The sequence below is a fragment of the Dermacentor albipictus genome, chromosome 1 (genome assembly GCF_038994185.2).
Source record: "Dermacentor albipictus isolate Rhodes 1998 colony chromosome 1, USDA_Dalb.pri_finalv2, whole genome shotgun sequence".
Taxonomy (NCBI): Eukaryota; Metazoa; Arthropoda; class Arachnida; order Ixodida; family Ixodidae; genus Dermacentor; species Dermacentor albipictus.
In genome coordinates this window covers 479604939-479619393 of record NC_091821.1, presented here as the reverse complement: position 1 = coordinate 479619393, position 14455 = coordinate 479604939, and the positions used below count along the sequence as shown (strand labels likewise).

General features: G+C 47.0%; 1 protein-coding gene and 1 long non-coding RNA gene across 2 annotated transcripts; both read right to left on the bottom strand.

Moving 5' to 3' along the window:
• Positions 1–2992: 2992 nt before the first annotated feature.
• LOC135901429 (modifier of mdg4-like) lies at positions 2993–4832 on the bottom strand. Its single transcript, XM_065431223.1, has one exon. It carries the CDS (start codon positions 4623–4625, stop codon positions 3171–3173), a length of 1455 nt encoding a protein of 484 aa, XP_065287295.1. The 5' UTR covers positions 4626–4832; the 3' UTR covers positions 2993–3170.
• Positions 4833–12553: 7721 nt separating this feature from the next.
• LOC139059601 (uncharacterized) lies at positions 12554–14231 on the bottom strand. The gene is made up of 3 exons (XR_011514231.1): positions 13955–14231; positions 13021–13129; positions 12554–12809 (listed from the first exon to the last, which is right to left on the bottom strand). It is a non-coding gene; the product is annotated as an uncharacterized lncRNA (long non-coding RNA).
• Between the last annotated feature and the right edge of the window lie 224 nt (positions 14232–14455).

The following is a 14455-nucleotide window of genomic DNA, read 5'->3' as shown; positions in this document are numbered from 1 at the left end:
CCTCTGAAAAAACTAGACATCGATTACATGTTTGTGCTACACAATTCAAAGTGTTTTCCATGTCTGTATAAACCCTTAGATTATGTGACTTCTGTAAAATACCTTGGTTTGCACTTCGACAGTGATCTTTCCTGGAACTCCAACTTAGATTATGTATGCAAACGACTTCGTGCGGTATCTCGTGTGCTATACAGTTTGAGATATCATATGCCCCTCTCTGTTCGAAAAGCTGTTGTACATGCGCTGTGTTATAGTGTATTAAGGTACGGCATAACAGTTTATGGTCATTGCACAATTCGTTGGCAAACTAGGATCAACTCTATTCTCCGTTCTATTCTAAAGAACATCAGCTATGATTGAAATGTTAATGACAAAAGTGACTTTCCAAACCGTATGTATGCCAGACTCCAATCAAATACTGCTGCCAACTGTTGTGCTAAAGCACCTCTGGCAAAGTGATTTCAAGGTCAAGTACGTTCCCGCACGTTTTTGGCGGCCTAGGAATATTTACCTCGTACCCAGGCGTTGCACAAGACATGGCAAGAGAATACGAGATTACTATGTTCCTGTATATTCTAACAAATTGTCTCAAACTCTCTTGCGCGCTCAAACCAAATACAAGTTAAGAAAAGCACTCAGGCAAATCGACAACTAGTCGCCTCAGGGAACTACTCGTTTCTTTTTTGTGAAAAGTATGTTAATTGAAAACTGTTTGGTTCCGCTGCCTGCCAGGCACTACCGCTCAAGCCCTATGTGGCTTTGGCAGGCCTCATATGTACGTTGCTTTCTTTCTAACTTTGTGAAATAAATTATTATTATTATTATTATTATTATTATTATTATTATTATTATTATTATTATTATTATTATTATTATTATTATATTTCCCTGCCATCTTCCTCATTCCGTTGTGGTCATGTGCTCGTCGCAAATCTATCGTCGTAATGCCTTCCGCGTCATGCCGTTCTCGTCTTTCCGTCGCCATGAAGACGTCGTTGTTGCGTCTTTGTCATTTCCTGCACAAGCGACAGCGCTAGATTTATTCACGTTTGGCCATTTTCTAACGTTATGAAACATCGTCCCAGCGCACAATTGAACACGGACGAGAAGAGAAAGACAACACGGACGCCGGAACAGGGCTTTATGTACACAGAGGGAGGGGGGAGGGCTGGTAGTGCGCAGGACCACCCAAAAAATTTCCTTGGTCCAGGCAGCAGTCATCAGAAGTGTCGAAACCAAAAGAAGAAAGGAATAAAAGCAAAAAGTGAAAAAAAGGTGGAAAAACCTTTCCCTCGCTCTTTTCTTCCCCTCTTTTTCACATGACTCAGTACAATCTTGGTCATCTCTCGCCCTGCCTAGCTGATTCGACACACACCTTTGTCCTGAGATAATCAAGTTCGTTCCCGAGTACAACAGAAGGAGCACTGACACAGTAATCGTTTTCATTGGAGATACAAAAGGCTTCAAAAATTTCCCAGTTTTTCTGATTGCTATATTTGCGCAACACACACGTTCGTTCGAAAAACGCCTTGCATGCTGGCTTGTGCGAGCAACGGCGAATGTGGTCGGCTATATGACCAGCGCCACTTAGTGAAGTGGCATTCCTGCGATGGCTCTAGCAGGCGTTCGTTCAGACAGCGCCCGGTTTGGCCAATATAGCATTTCCCACAGGCGAGCGGAATACTATACACAACACCAACGTCACATTCAACGAGCAAGCACCGCTATGCGAATTTCATGCGTATTACAGCAATATATTCTAGCGGTAACAATGTCACTAACATTTCAAGAGATTTTACACGTCACTGTTCAATTCAGTTCGTACCCCCAATGGCAATGCTGCAGAGAAATTCTTTGTCCTTCGCAATCCACTGTCAGAAGATAATTTTTCTACCAGTGAACATATTACGGAAAAACAGTAATTGAAATTGACACTCACCACTTACCGCTTTCGAAAACAGCAGGTCCTGAAGGAACGACAACATAATTTTCCAAGCCCTTACATTGAACTAGGCCATGTTTTCAACTTATGTTCTCAGCTTCGATGAAGGGGGCGGCTCTCAATCCTTCCCAAAAGGTAATATTACGTTCATTTCTAAAAGCAATAATGAAGAAAGAATACAATTCGGTTGAAGGCTATACACCCATTACAATGTCGAATTTGGATTTCAAAATTCCTGCAAAAATGTGTCTAGTAGATTCCGGTTCGCAATATTTCTCAGCCACTGCGCCAGTGCTACATTAGAGAAAGATTCCGCATCTGGAAAGCGCGCTCACGTCGCTAGGCGCGTCAATGGCCTGACGCCACGCTCAGCAGCTCACTTAAACCAGCACCGCGGTCAAAGAACATAAACAAAGCTAGCTGTAAATTGGGAAGGCAGGAAATGAAAGAGCAGCAAGAAATAGCCACGCCACCCCATTCCGCTAATTTGGAGCTCCACCTTCACAGTGATTGGTTTTCCTCACAATAGGGCACCGTAGAGCGCACATCTGCGAACGTTTACTCCAACCGATACGACGCGCAATACGGCGCCAGACTCACTCAGAATATTATATTGCTATTACGCCGATGCTAAAGTTAAAATTCTAACACGCATGGAGAGCTGACGCCGCGCTCGACAGCTGATCTTTAAACCAGCGCCGAAGTGAAAGAAGTTAAACGACAGTGACGAAAAATTCCATTGAGGACCATGGTAAATCGCTTCTCCTTGGTACATGTCATATGTTGAAGGCGACTACAACAACAGTAAGCGAGATACGAGATAGCAAAGACAAGGAAGAACTAGCCGTGTCTCTTCTCTACTACAGGGGAGCGCCGCCTCCAGAAACGGACACTACATGAATATCGTTTTCTGCTTCTCGAAAGCAGATTTCTCGTCCGCACCTCTAAATGTTTACTCCATCCGACACAGCACGAAAATGTACAAGACATCCTGTGTTAACAATGCGCAGTGCTGCGTGTTGTGCCTTATGTATATCAGTGCTTCGCAGGGCCGGAAAAAGTGGAATTTTATTCTTGCAGATCAAATGCAAGGAAGGCGATCAGTGTTGAGTGGGGTATGCTGCTTCCCAAAATTTTGTATCTTTCGAACGCGGAATGGTGCGTGCCACACTTCGGCGCTACTTCGTCGCAAGCCAAGCATTTTGTACAGCGGTTGGTAACCCTTTGCTCATTTTAGCTGTTTTGCCAGCCGTGCAGCCCTGCTTCGTGTTATCGGGCCGCTCCAAGATGTCTCCTCTGTCTGCTCGTCAGTGGATGTCAGTCGTTCTTTGCCTGTTAAAAGGGAGCGATATTTTCGATTCTTAGGTATAGGAGAGCCGAGTTGTGCAGTACTTGATAGAGGCGTCACGTTTTCAGCGCACTCTGCACAAGTCTTTGCAGAGCCAGAGCTTGAACCCTCCTCGAGTGATGGCGAACTTGGCCTTTCAGGACATGACGTCGGCTCTTGCTGCATAGAGTCAAGATTACGCAGACGAGTCATTACGGGTGCACCCGGTATAATTTGCTGTGTCATTAACACTTTCGAGGAACACTCCACGTTAGACACAGCGTCACCTGAAGCACAACCATCGTTCATGGTAGTCTTGTTATCGGTGAGGGAGAAAAGAGAGGGCAATTTTGTTGGAGGCTGCTCCACGTCACAAATGTTCGAGAACGATGCCTTTAGTGCTGCTTCTTTATACTCGGAGCAGCCGGATATCTGAGAAACGTTGAGAGGAAGCACTTTTGCACCGTCCAACGTAGATACCTCCCGATCTAACACTCTGGACTCACTCGCTGGTGTTGATGCTTCGGTGGGCATGCTGACTTGCACATTGGCTGCGTCGAGTATGTTAACGCCGGTATCAGAATGCCAAGCTTCAATGCCTTTCGCATTGTTGTTCACCGACTCCAGAACATGATGCAAGGTGGCTGGAAGGTTTGCGCCAGTGGCGAGTAAATCGAAGGAGTCAGCCGACGGCGCGTCAGGTGGAGGCAGTGCAGCCGCAGGTGCCGTCTCTGTCGACGTAGACCGCACCGGAACTTCATGTACAGCGTCAAGCGCCAAGCTTATACCGTGCGCATTATCTGCGGCGTCGGAGTCTACGTCGTCTGAAGCAGACACCGAGGGCTGGTCGGCTGAGGCATTAATTTTTCCAGTGCGGCTTTGGAGCTCGTTACGAAACGCTTGCTGAAATCCCCATGGCATTTGAAGTCCGTCGCAAGCCATGCGCGGGGTCGTGCTGTAGCTAAGGTTGGTGCTCAGTGGCGCATCATTTGAGCCGTCGTTGTGAACGAACATAAATCGTCCCTTTACCTTGAATGTGTCGGCCGCCTTGGCAAGCGTGTAAAGCTGCTGCTGCGGCACGACCACTTCGCCTCGATATATAAACTCGACCACCGTTGTCAGGTCCGCGAAGCGCACATGCTGTATCACCACGGTGTCGCCGCCAGCATTCGATGCAAATTGCTCCTTGAAGAAAGGACTGAAAGCTGCCAGCACAGCCTTGTGAGCCATTAGGCACATGTTCTCGCACAGAATCGCCACGTCCTGCGTGGCTTCATCGATGCCAAGCTGCACTGGCACGCCCGTTTCTGACGGCTGGTTTCTTTTCCACTTAAGGCAGTACTTTCGCGATTTCATACTTGGCTGATTGACGGGATGTTGCTTTAGCGCTGGCTACGCCGATTAAATGAACTTCTGCGAGAGCGAGCTCACCAGTGATGCTGTCAGTCGATGTTAAGACCTTGCTTCCGTATGGTTGCTGTTCGGCGGTGACCAGCAATAAAAAATGCTGCACACGGGCTTGCGATCTTGCTCCTCGTTCAATGGCGGTTGCCCACTACGGGGGAAGGACCAAGGAACCGGTACCAAAGGGAAGAGAGGAGACAGGCGTTGCGATCTTAGGCTAGGTAGGGTAAGAATTTAGCTAATAATAGGGAAAGAGGCTAATCTCCAACACTGCATTTACATCGAAGCTGTGTATGCGTAGACGAAACGCTCGCGGTCCGACGCAGAAACACTGTTCATACACCCTTATGCAATGGCTCATACCCCCGTAAACGCGCCCTGCCTACTAGGACGTCATAATAGACGTGAAATTCTACGCTGGAATGATGAGCGGCAACGTAACCAGCTGTGGAAGACGACGACACTCGAGCCATTGCTGATGAGGATAGTTTTTTGCACAACGGAGCCAGCTGTAGAAGAAGACGACGACGACAAACGCGCCAGCAGCGGCACTAGCGCGTTTGCGCGGTTGGCGCTGAGAATTTTTACGGCGAAGCTGTACTGAGGGCGAGGACTTACGGAGTCGCCATCTATCGGAAGCGCCTCGGTTGCGTAGTATGAGCGACAACACGTCGCCCTCCGCATAGCGTTGGCTGTCGGCGCTCAATAAAAACACCATGCGATAGCTCTCCTGGACATTGCTGTACGTACTTTCGAAACGAGGGAAACCTTTACTCTCAAAAGAATAATCTTGGGCAAGCAGAAGGCACATAATGGTTTACAGAAGCTATCTCTTTACCGAAGACGTACACTGAACGCCCACTGCGCGCGGTCGCCGCCATGGAGTCCCCCGAACCAGCCTCTTGCGTCAAATGTAGGCAATCGCTGAGAGCAAACTATGTGAAATCTGTCTTTGTAGTAAGCTGTCTCTATAGCCAAAATGGAGCCTAACAGAATGATGCCTCAACGCACCGATCGCACGGGTTCGCTGCGGCCGGCTGCGCTTCTGCATGCATGTCCGCGCACATTGTTTCGCTTTCGCTACGAGACCTCTTTCGCACCGTGTCGTGAGTTTACGCCTTGGAATATATACATTTGACAGTACACAAAAGACCACTGGTGCGTGGACGCTATCAGAGCCGTTCAAAAATTTCTTTACACCTTCGGGGCCTACCGCGACTTATGATGTGCCTCTGCGACGATTCAACCTTCGTTTACTTTTATTTTTCTTGTAAACTCTTGGACGTTTCAATACCTTCGTTTATCGAGCTGCGTCGCACTGTATGTTTATCGCTCTTCTCGGCGAGCAATTTCCCGCTGCTTATTTTTCTTAATCGAGTACATTCATTGTTTAGTGCTAAAACAAACATGATCATAAGCCATGCCTTTTTTTATATGATTGTTAGCGGTCCCTTTCCATTCCAGTGAGCTTGCCAGTATCTATAATCAAGTCTACAGACCAGAGCTTTATGACATTAGCCGGAAGCTCGCGCGGGCGAGCGTCTCAGTGCGCGCTTTCTGCTACTCACCACCAACATTGCAGCTCTGAATCCATAGCAGAAATCTTCCGCGCGGAAGTGTTTGCTGCACACCCGAGTTGTAGCCGATGGCTGCTAGCCGGTTTTAAGTTTTGCGATCCAAGCTTCACGCAGCTTCTTTCCGCGCGGCTACGTGTGAAGGCTGACGCCGTGCATCGTTGCGTGCGTCAGGCACTGCGGCAATGAGCAGTGCAGGACCTACCTTGCTGCCTACCATGTAGCCTACCATGTTGGACACCTTGAAAGGCAGCCGCTACGGATTATAGTCCTTTAAAGTGTTGTCAAGCAGACACTGGAAGCGGGAGAACATCCCAACCTAATGAGAACCGCAGCGCAGGTGGGACTTTAAACTTTCGTTTTCAGCTTGCTTCGGCGTTTGCGAAGCAGCCAACGCGGCCGCTGTGTAAACGTGATCCCTCATGTCACGTCACGCCGATGGCGGCGCCAGCTTTTTCAGCGATGGAGCTCGAACGAGAGAAGTTTTTGACTGTCTAAATAATAATCTTGGGCAAACTGAAAGCACACAATTGTTTACAGACGCTATCTCTTTACCGAATACGTACAGTGAACGCCACTGCGCGCGGTCGCCGCGATGGAGTCTCCCGAACCGGCTTCTTGCGTGAAAGGTAGGTAAACGCTGAGAGCAAGCTATGTGAAATATGTTCTTATAGTGTTTGTATAACTAAATGGAGCGTAATAGAATGAAGCCTCAATGCAGCGATCGCAGATTCCCAGCGACCGGCGCGTCTGGATGCTTGTCCGCGCACTGTTTCGCTTTCCCCGCGCGCGCGTTTTCGCACCGTGCCATGACCTTTAGGCCGCAGAATATGAGCATTTGACAGTATACAAGCAACCATTGTTGTGTGGGTGTTATTAGAACTGTTCAAAAATAACTTCATTGTAGAGTCTTCGACGCCTACGGGGACTGTGATGTGCCGTTGCGACGATTCAATCTTATTTTTTCTTCTAAATTCTTTGACCTTTCAATATTATTTCTCGAGGTGCGTCGCACTGTATGTTTATCGGTGTTCTTGCGTGCAATTTCCCGCTGCTCCTTTTTTGTGATCCATTGCATGCATTAATTCATAACACAAACATGACCATATGCCATGCTTTTTTAAAATGTGCTTCTTACCGCTGCCTTTTCACTCCACTCAACTTGCCAGTATCTATAGCATCGACAAGTTCATAGACCAAACCGTCATGACATTAGTCGGGCAGCGGACTCGGGCGAGCGTCTCAGTGCGCGTTTTCAGAGCATCGCAGACCGGGCGCCGTAGCAGAAATCTTCCCCGCGTCTGTGCTTGCTGCATACCCGAGTTGTAGCCGATGTTTGCCGGTTTTATGTTTCGCGAGCCAAACTTCACGCAGCTTGTCCTGCGGCTACGTGTGAATAAGGTTGACTGCGGGCTCCGTTGCGTACATCCGGCATTATGGCACCGAGCAGCAGCCTTCCATGTTGCGCGCCTTCAAAGGCAGCCAATACCTATTGTAGTGCTTTTAAGCGTTGTAAAGGAGACACTCGAAGCGGGAAAATTTCGCCACTAAATGAGGACCGCAGCGTACGAGGGAATGGAAACTCTCGTTTTGAGCTCGCTTCGGCGCTCCCGAAGCAGCCGACGCGGCCGCTATGTCCACGTGATCCCTCCTACCGCGTCACGCCGACGGTGGCGCCAACTTTTCCAGTGGTGGAGCTCGAGGCTTCGCCGATAGTTAGGTCAGGCCCCGTACACTCTCAAGTTCAACAAATGGCCACAGAGGGCGAAAAATCAATCGAGGCGCGTTTCAGCGTAAGCGCGTAAGTGGAGCTACTGTAATTTGGTCGAATACTTTATATTGTGCTTTCTCTGCTAGGGGCGCTGAACATGCTGAATTTTTTAATTTACACAAACCATTAACATGAACAATCGAGGTGTCTAAGGATGCTTTTTTACCTCAGGCAAATAGGCAGTTGATTTTTTTTTAATTTGATTGTTGAAGCTGCTTTTTATTCATAGCGTCAAGGTTTTTGTACTTGATTAACCACCGACAGCCTATTGGTATCGATGTGTTTCCTGGCCGTTGGCGTTCGAATACTACGGCGGTAATACATTTTCGAAAGCATGCTGGTTTCGTCTGCGAGTCGTTACATAGACTTGCTGTAAAAAGGTCTACTCTTGGCAAGGAATAGTGCCTCGTTTTGTTAAGGCGTTGATTATCATAATGAATGCGGCGGAGATTGAGGGAGTACGCTTGAAGGTATGTTTTTATGCCGTTGATCTCCATAACACCGTAATTACGCAAACCGATGCCACAGAACACCCGATGCATCATTGTGTGTTCTCCGTCATCGCTTGTTTGCTGTACGCCTACTAATTCTTCATTTCTCCTTCAAGTGTTGTATCCTCCTTTTGTCTTCGTTCTCTTGTGCTTCACTTACAGTATGTCGTTCCGTCAGCGGTAATACGCATTTGCAAAACCAATACGTTTGATAAATTAAGACGCAGTGGTTATAATAATTTCACTACACATGTATTAAGCTGGCACATATGGTTCAGATACAGATACCTGTATGCAGACTTGCACGACGTTGATGCGGAGATTAGGATAATTATGACGCCCGTAAGGAAGAGGCAGCTGACGGCCGTAAGCTGTTGCGTTCTTTCCGTCAAACTACCCGGCCTGGTAGTGCTGTAAAGATGCTGTTTAAAAGTGACACGCGGTGACAGGGAAATTATTATACTTAGCAGCCGACCGTACGTTTTGTAGCTTAGGTCTTCTTTCTTGTGCGTTTGTGCTACCCTTATTAATGAGGCATTTCTTGACTATGTTCCTGACTATGTAACCGCGTTTGTGTGGATGCGTAGACGTGTGCTTTTTGTTGTACTTGTAAGATGCAAATAAAATATTTTCAGGCTTACTCAATCTTTGGTGTCGTGTGCGTTTATTCCAGTCGAGGCCATCGTGCCATCTGGAAACCGCATTCTGTCAGTAGCCCTACACGAAATGCAACAGCTGGAGCGCGGCGGCACAACTCGGGGTGCCCCGAGTTGTGCCGCCGTAAAACGAAAAACCGCTCGGGATGCCCTTAAAAGTCAGTTCAGAGTGTGCCTTAACTCGATATGACTCAGCGCTACATGTATTCTGATGCGCCTCGATCGTGCTCCCGCCAGTTTGGTTGCTCTGTGGCAAACGTAGCGCCTACATAAATATGCAGGCGCTACGTTTGCCACACAGCAACTAAACTGGCGGGAGCACCATAGAATAAAGAACAACTTTAGAGAAGGGAAACTGTACCTTCCACAGTGGTTCGAAAATAAGAAGCGGCAGCGCATGGAACTTAGTGGGGGACCCGACAGATGGCGCTACTTAAACAGGAAGCGGAAATGTCCTTTTTTTTTAGTACAGTATTCAATATGGCCGCTTTATAGCGGTGGCGTACGCTGGGTACGCGCCGTGCTCGCCTCGCTGGCTTTGCGGCATGCCTCAGCTGCCGCGTTTTAATGGCCAGGAGACTAAAGAGCCTCTACTGACGCCCATAAAAACAAGCCACAAGTGAGTGAACAGGACGTGCGACTTTATTGGCAGAAGAAAAGCAGTGCACCTTCTCATACAAGATCAGAAATAAAATTGGCATGTCGAGATGCGCTGAAACCATTCACGCGAGCTCGTAAACAGCTCACTTTCGTCGCCGCACATGGCGATCTGGTAACGAGCGACAATCAGTAGCGCAAGGAAATTGGGCAGTGCACCACCTGTTTGCATCGACAGTCGCCGTAACTTGCATTGCGAAGCAATCGGGTGACGCAAGGCATCTGCTGCCGCAACCAACACAGCGACATGGACGAAACGCCATTATAGCGTTCCCGCCTTTCCAACCTGCACGTTTCTTTTTGTTCTTTCGGGGGCCGCTAATGTGTAACTCATAGTTGGTGCCACACATTCTCAATGTGGGCATCACCATTTTGCAGCCACTTTTGCAGGCCTTTCCACCCATGTGGCTATCAACTTCGGACCATGTAATAACGTGTGCTGTCTCCGCTCACGCCACATCACGGCCGATGAAGGCCCACAAGCATAATTTGCCGGCGGCTGCAGCAAGAAATGTCGAATGGAGAGAGCACCAATTACGGTGCATGTAAATTGGGAGTCTTTGTCGCTGTGTGTACTGCAGGAGCAGATGGTTACCTCGGGAGACTGTTGCCCATGCAGCTAACCAGGTCGCCACATCGAAGAAACATAGCACGGCGACCATTATCAAATTAGACTGCATTCAATCACCGCATAAGGTTCAGACAATACATTGTACATTGGCTAAGATCCGCATGACAACAGTGGGCATTCACGCACTACAAGTTGCATACAGCACATTCAGCTATCCAACTTCAGGCACAGTGCTTGCCTACGTCGCACATGGTGGTCTAGTAACGAGTGACAACCAGCAGCACAAGCAGATTGGACAGTGCCCCACCTGTTTGCACTGACAGTCGCCATAACTTGCACTGCGAATCAATCAGGTGACGCAGGCACCTGCTTTCATAGCCAACACAGCGACATGAACTACCTGGCATCCTAGCATTACCTCCTTTCCTACATGCACGTTTCTTTTTGTTCTGTCGGTGGCCACCAATGTGTCGCTCACACTTGGTGCCCCACCTGCTCTCAATATGGATGTGGTCTGTTTTGTGGGAATTGCCATTTCGCAGCTACTTTTACAGGCCTTTCCACCCATGTGGATATCAACTTCATACACTTCAAACCATGTAATCATGTATGATAGTCTCTGTTCATGCCAAATCATGGCCAAAGAAGGCCACAAGCACACTTTACCCACGGCTGCAGCAGGAAAGGACAAACAGGGAGCACCAATCACAGTACATGTAAACAGGGAGTTTGTGTCACTGTGTGGACTGCAGGTGCTGACCTCGAGAGGCCGTTGGCCAATACAACTGAACAGGCTGCCACATCCCAGAAATGTAACACGGCAACCATGACCAAGTGGGACAACATTGAAACAAGATTATGCAATCAAATCACTTCAGCATACTCTAACATAACGCTCAATCTATACATTGGCACTATGCATCGGCTACGATCTACATGACAACAGTGAGCATACACCTACACGGGTTGCTTGCGGCACATTCAACCGTCTGACTGTAGGCATAGTGCTTGCCTTCGTCGCACGTGGTAGTCTGGTAACAAGCAACATCCAGCAGCGCAAGTAGATTGGACAGTGTGTCCCACGTGTTTGTACCGACAGTCGGCGTTGAATATGAGCAACTTGCATAGCGAAGAAATCGGGTGACGCAAGCATCTGCTGCCACAGCCTAGAGCGACATGGAGTGCCCGGCATTTTAGCGTTACCACCTTTCCAACCTGCATGTTTCTTTTTGTTCTTTTGCATGCCACTAATGTGTAACTCACACTTGGTCCCCTACAATCTCTATATATGGGCATGGTCGGTTTTGTGGACATCACTATTTTGCAGTCGCTTTTGCAGGCCTTTCCACACATGTGGATATCAACTTCATACACTTAGAACCATGTAATTATGTATGAGAGTCTCCGTTGACGCCAAATCATGGCCGAGGAAGGCCACAAGCAAAATTTACACACGGCAGCAGCAGGAAAGGACGGAACGGGGATAACCAACCACGCTGCGTGTAAATTCGCAGTCTATGTCACTCTGCGGACTGTAAGAGCAGGTGCTTGCCTCGAGAGACTGTTTCCCAATACAACTGACCAGGCTCCCACATATGAGAAACGTAACACGGTGACAAGTACCAAGTCGGACAGCGCCGAAACCAGATTCTGCAATTAATCACTTCAATGCAGCTTGCGCAAAAATACAGGCTGTCGAGCAAGAATAGCAATCCTGAATGAGACTAGGAATTCAATATGGGAATGAGAAAGCTTGCATTCAAGAAAGAAGCCACTCTACCTTGCAAGCATTGAAAGCCAAAAACATTAACAAAAGTTAAATGCTACATAGCACTCAGTGTAAAGGTTAATGCAAGACACACGCCAATGCAGCATCAGCTATTTCAGGAGAGGAATCGCACATGGCAACATACACTAGAAAGAACTGCTACACATATGTTATGCTACTAGACAGTGACTGGCATTAAGTATGAGCAAAGAATCGGATGACCTTTAATGTTTGTATGAGGAATAGGAATGATCTCTAACAAAAGTGTGGAGTGAAAAAGCTTGCATTCATTGAAACAAAATTATACTTGGCAAGAATTGGCAAGGCCAGGAAGCTCACTAAGGAAGGGCAAACTGACGGAACACTCTTAGCCAGTGTCGTCTGTGCTTGTTCAGAGGTTGCAGGTCCATCTGAAGACAAATAATTTTTGTTGTTGAGGTACCTGGATGACTCGGCCAATATCCGTGCTGGTGGAATGATGGCGTAGGCTCTTTTCACTCTTGAAACAGTCGTCCGCAGACTTGATATCTCATCCAAATAATTCTGGAATGGCTTCTTTGTTCGTGTTCTTGCGAATTCAGCTCCAGCCCCTTCCTGTTGTTGTAGATGGGGGCTCCCGTGATGACCAAGATGCACTTGGCACAGACTCTGTTGGGGCAGAACAATGGCACATGAGATACAGCAGAGATTATCCAAACTCATGTAGTGTTTTCTTTTATGTTCGAACTAATTATGCTGAACTGTAAACATGAACAAATGTTCATATCATCTGCTACAAACAAATGACATGTATCTCAAGACTAGCAAGCCAATACAGCATATATCAAGCACATTTATTTCTGAACCAGGTGTTATTTACCTTGTAGTAGCAGCCAAAGTCCACACAATGACCTTGTAGCAGGCAGCAGCTTCTGTCTAGTGCATGAAGTGTGTTGCTTTATACTGGTGCCATCCTCATTACTGCATGTCTGGAACAGAAATTTTGACTGCATCAGAAATTGAATAAGCACAATTTTGCAATATAAAATGCGAAAAGGTGCGACATATACATTGCAATGGTTTGTGGCTACAGAACACATGCAAATGTACACTGTTTGTTCTAGAGTGCTTAAGCAGCACGGTAAATAAATATGGTTACTCTCCGTAAAATTGATGTCTGCGTAACTACAATGCATGTCAACAGAAGTATTATTAAGATCACAAATAAGAACATTTGTGCGCTCGTTTATACACTAGAAGAGATCGCACTGCTGATTTCACAAGCAAATAGATGAAAGACATGAAGCTATTAGAAATGATGCATTCTTTTTGTGCATGAGCGTGATGCACCGCTTCACTACTGCAAAAATAATGTCCTGAGGTAAGCCAAACGGAACAGCAAGAACATTTGGAACCAACAGGTACGAAATATGGGTGAATTATTATGCGTGCAATTGTTTAATACAATAAATTCAGTACTTTAGCTTCAGTTTATCAAAAGGTTATTTGGTTCTGTGAACGAAAGAAGTTGCCGGCCGACTCGAAAAAAAAAATATTGATAAGGCAACTCAGTCACTTATGGCTACGGCTACAACGAGATGAAAAATGTGACGCGCGTTCCGATATCGTTTCTCTTTCGTGAATGTGTGTATAATGATGGCCTCGCAACTGAAAGTTTATTTCGGAAACAGCAACGGAGGGTCCTGACTGCCCTTATGTAATGCAGCATCTAGTTCATTAACTTACCTCCGCCTGAAAGTTAACGAGACGAATAAATTACATAGCGATTGAAGCAGTGATGTTAAACGACTCACCGGTATTGCTGCCCCCAGTCGCAGCAGGACCCGGCTTCCCATTTCGATGCAGACGTGTTCCACATGGCTCACGACTGAAACCTAGCTTTCAGGCTTACACCCCAAGTTAAATAACGCGAGATATCGAAGCGCAATAAACTGGTGTTAGCACAAAATAACCAACCAGTGTACGAACCAAGGAATCCGTACCTGCCGTGCACGCGAACATACCGGTAAAAATTTTAAATCCAGGCCAGAGGTCACGTGAGAGGTCGATGATGCTGAACGCTATTTTGCGTGTAAAATGACAAAAAACAACAAAGCTGGTAATGAAAAGTACATTGTAAAATTAGGAATTATAATTTTGTAGTCTCTATCATGCAATAAAACGCTTCGTTTACTGTTGAAGAAAGTTTGTAGGTTAAAATTGCGCTTACTACGGCGCCTCTGGCGGGAGATAATGCGCTCAACGGGGAACCTTTTTATTTGGTGTACTATGCCTGTTTCTTTAGCAGCGCCGCG

Excerpts from the sequence above, each read along its gene's own strand:
- LOC135901429 (XM_065431223.1), bottom strand. The coding sequence starts at position 4,625 with ATGAAATCGCGAAAGTACTGCCTTAAGTGGAAAAGAAACCAGCCGTCA.